Here is a 3,627-nt window from a genome sequence, read left to right as displayed (position 1 = left end):
ATGGCACCATTCCTAACATTTTTCAAGCTTTTTATGGATGAAGAATTTGTCACTCGACGACAAGGTAACCTTAACCATCACAAATAGTGTCCAACGGACGCATGTCTTGTCGCGCACCACAGCTCCAATGCCAACTAGATGACGAGAAATTACTTAATTGTGCTATGTAGGAGTGTTTTTAATATGTATGTTAAGTATATTGAAGATTGTTACTTTAATTTAATTTTAGATTTTTATAACATGTGATTGAAGGCACATCTTAAGAGTTGATCCATACCAACAATCTCGACTTCAAGAGCTTTGACCGAGCTTTGCTTAAACAAAAAAATAATCTTCAGAATTTACTAACAAATCAAGATTTTTGGACCAGCAAATTATCGGAGATTATCCTAAAAATTCGACTAATAAACTCAGCACAACGGCTAGGAGCCAGGATTCTTTCGTCTATATAAGTTTACCATTCAACCCTCCTCAAGGCACACTTTTTTTCTCAACAATCACATAGAATATACCACTCACTGATAATCTCTTGCTGTTTTTAGTTATTCTCTCTCTCTTAAAAAAAATTACTGACTTGAGCGTCGGAATCTCTTTTGCAGGTTCCATGCCAAGGTCATCCAAGTTCCGAGGAACACCTTTTCCGAGTTAGAAGAGACCTGCCAAGGAAGCATGCGTCCGAGTTATAATTCGGGAGAAGTATCCTTGATCGGAACATTTGGCGCCCATCGTGGGGCCAGTGTTAAAAGTAACTAACCCCACCTTTCTCTACCCTACTCCCGTTTTGTTTTGTAGGGTTTTTAATCTCCGCAAATGGCAGACAACGGAATACAACAACCCTCACAAGCCGAACTACTGGCCACGATCGCGAAACTTCAGAATGAAGTCCGAAAAATAACAGAGCAGTCATCCAAGAGTCCAGGTGGGAAAAGCTCTCATGCTTGAAAAGTCGAGCCATTGGAGATTATCCCACCAAAGGAGAAGCTCACACTTGACAACCCTTTCTCGGAGGGGGGGTCATGAGCGTTCAGATGCTAAAAAATTTCGTGCTTCCCACCGGACTCAAACCCTAGGAAGGATTTGGTGACCCACGGTTGCATATAAAAAAGTTTCAATTCATGATGTTCTTTAACAGTGCCTTTGACCCTGTACTTTGTCGTTCTTTTCCGACTTATTTAGATGGTGCTGCTTTACTTTGGTTTTCGAAGATTCCTGCAGATTCCATCTCTAGCTTCGAGGATTTGGCGGGGTCCTTTATTGAGTATTTTGCAGCTTCGAGAATATATGTCCAGGGGTCGGATTACCTCAGCACCATCAAGCAAGGCCAGCATGAAAGTTTAAAGGATTATATGACCAGGTTCGCCAAGGCAATCGTAGAAATACCCGACCTCGACCCCAAAGTACACCTCCACGCACTAAAGAGCAGCCTGAGACCAGGTAAATTTCAGGAGACAATAGCTGTAACCAAACCAAGGACCTTGGAGGAATTTCGCAAAAAAGCGGCAGTACAAATGGGAATCGAAGAGCTTAGAGAAGCTCGGCGAGCAGAAAAACAACCTCTGCGAAAAGAGGAAAAACACCCCAAGACACCAAACCAGAAAGACAATAAGAAACCTTTCAAACTAACACCAAAATATAATGCCTATACCCAGTTCAACTCCATAAGAGAATACATCATCAAGGAAATATTGAATGCAAAGATCATCAAGCCACCTAGCAGAGTAGGCTCGTATCAAGACCAAAGATACGTCGACAAATCAAAACACTGCACCTTCCATCAAAAGTTCGGCCACACAACCGACGAATGCGTGATAGCTAAAGACCTCCTGGAGAGGTTGGCCAGGCAAGGACACCTGGACAAATATATAAGCAGCCGAATGCAACAGACCCGACAGAACACTACCGACCTTCAAACGGAGCAGAACCCAATCACCACAGAAAAGGTCAAGCCTCAACCACCTCCAACAAGAATAGTCATAAACTGCATCTCGGGAGGATTTGCAGCGGGCGAATATATAAACTCAGCAAGGAAACGAAGTTACAGAACCATGTTAATGGTCCAGACGATGAAAGAAGTAGCCACACACCAACCAGCCATACCTGGCATCACTTTCGAATAGTCCGATTACCAGGCACCAACAACCAACCTGGATGATCCATGGTAATATCAATCCAAGCAGGAGATCTCCTTGTCAGAAAAGTGCTACTTGACCCGGGTAGCAGTGTAGACATCCTCTTTTACTCCACATTCCAAAAAATGAAACTAAGAACAAATGTGATGCAACCATACTCGGGAGAGTTGGTCAATTTCTTAGGAGAACGCATTTCCATATTAGGAAGCATATGGTTGAAAATTACAATTATTTGAGCACCCACTATTCAAAACAATAGATGTGCAATTCCTAGTGGTCAAATGCCCCAACCTATATAGCATAATCCTGGGTAGACCGTCTTTAAATTCTTTTTGTGCTATAGTCTCTACTATTTACCTTTGTGTCAAATTTCAAGTGTCTAGCAACAGAACAGCAACAATATACTCCGACCAAACAGAAGCTCGATGATGTTATAATGAAAGCCTAAAGAACAAATAAGAAAATAACTCAAAAACTGAGCTTCCAAAAGAAACCTACCAGGTGGCAAATATCTCAGGAACGGCCGACCTGGACCCCCACGGGAAGACCTGCAAAATAGGCCCTCACCAACAGATGACCTGGAGAAGGTAATTTTAGATAATGATCATAGTCATGTTACTTATATCAGTTGATCGCTTCCTGCAGGAACCAAACAACACATAGTCGGCATACTTTGAAGAAATGCCGATGTCTTCGCATGGACCCTAGGAGACATGCCAGACATCGATCCGAATTTAATATGCCACAAGTTACAGATCGACCCAAAAAACCAACCTATAGCACAGAAAAAAAGGAACACGAGTGACGACAAAAGATCAGCCTGTCTAGAGGAAACACAAAACTACTAAAGGCCGAATTCATTCGAGAACTACGCTTTACAACATGGCTCTCTAATGTAGTTATGGTAAGAAAACCCTCAGGTAAGTGGCAAAGTGTGTAGACTTTACAAATTTAAATAAAGCATGTCCAAAATATGCATACCCCCTCCCTTGCATTGAAAATTTAGTAGATAATGCATCAGGTTACAATGTTTTAAGGTTTTTAGATGCATATTCAGGGTACAATTAAATACTATTGCACTCCAAGGATCAGGATAAAATAGCATTTATTACTGAATTGGAGAACTACTGTTATAAGGTTATGCCTTTCGCCCTTAAGAATGCAAGTGCTATTTACCAACGCCTCATGGATAAAGTCTTCAGAAAGCAAATCGGAAGAAACTTGTAGGTTTACATCGACGATATGGTGGTAAAAATAAAAAAACCACAAGACCACGAAGACGACCTCGAAGAAATATTCGAACAAGTCAGGAAACATAACATGCGACTTAACCCCGAAAAGTGCGCATTCGGCGTAACTGGCGGTAAGTTCCTCGGCTTTATGCTGACATCTAGAGGCGTAAAGGCAAATCCAGAAAAGTGCAAGGCAATAATATAGATGTGAAGCCCTCGGACGGTGAAGGAGGTGCAACAATTAAACGGTAGACTAGCCGCCCTAT

At 41.8% G+C, this 3,627-nt stretch overlaps 1 protein-coding gene across 1 annotated transcript; it reads left to right on the top strand.

Moving 5' to 3' along the window:
• The first annotated feature begins 1,115 nt into the window (after positions 1-1,115).
• Positions 1,116-2,117, top strand: LOC107486184 (uncharacterized). The gene has a single exon (XM_016106744.1). The coding sequence runs from the start codon at positions 1,116-1,118 to the stop codon at positions 2,115-2,117; it is 1,002 nt and encodes a 333-aa protein (XP_015962230.1).
• Positions 2,118-3,627: the final 1,510 nt, after the last annotated feature.

This window comes from Arachis duranensis, chromosome 1 (genome assembly GCF_000817695.3).
Source record: "Arachis duranensis cultivar V14167 chromosome 1, aradu.V14167.gnm2.J7QH, whole genome shotgun sequence".
Lineage (NCBI taxonomy): Eukaryota > Viridiplantae > Streptophyta > Magnoliopsida > Fabales > Fabaceae > Arachis > Arachis duranensis.
This window is presented reverse-complemented; position numbering and strand designations above follow the sequence as displayed.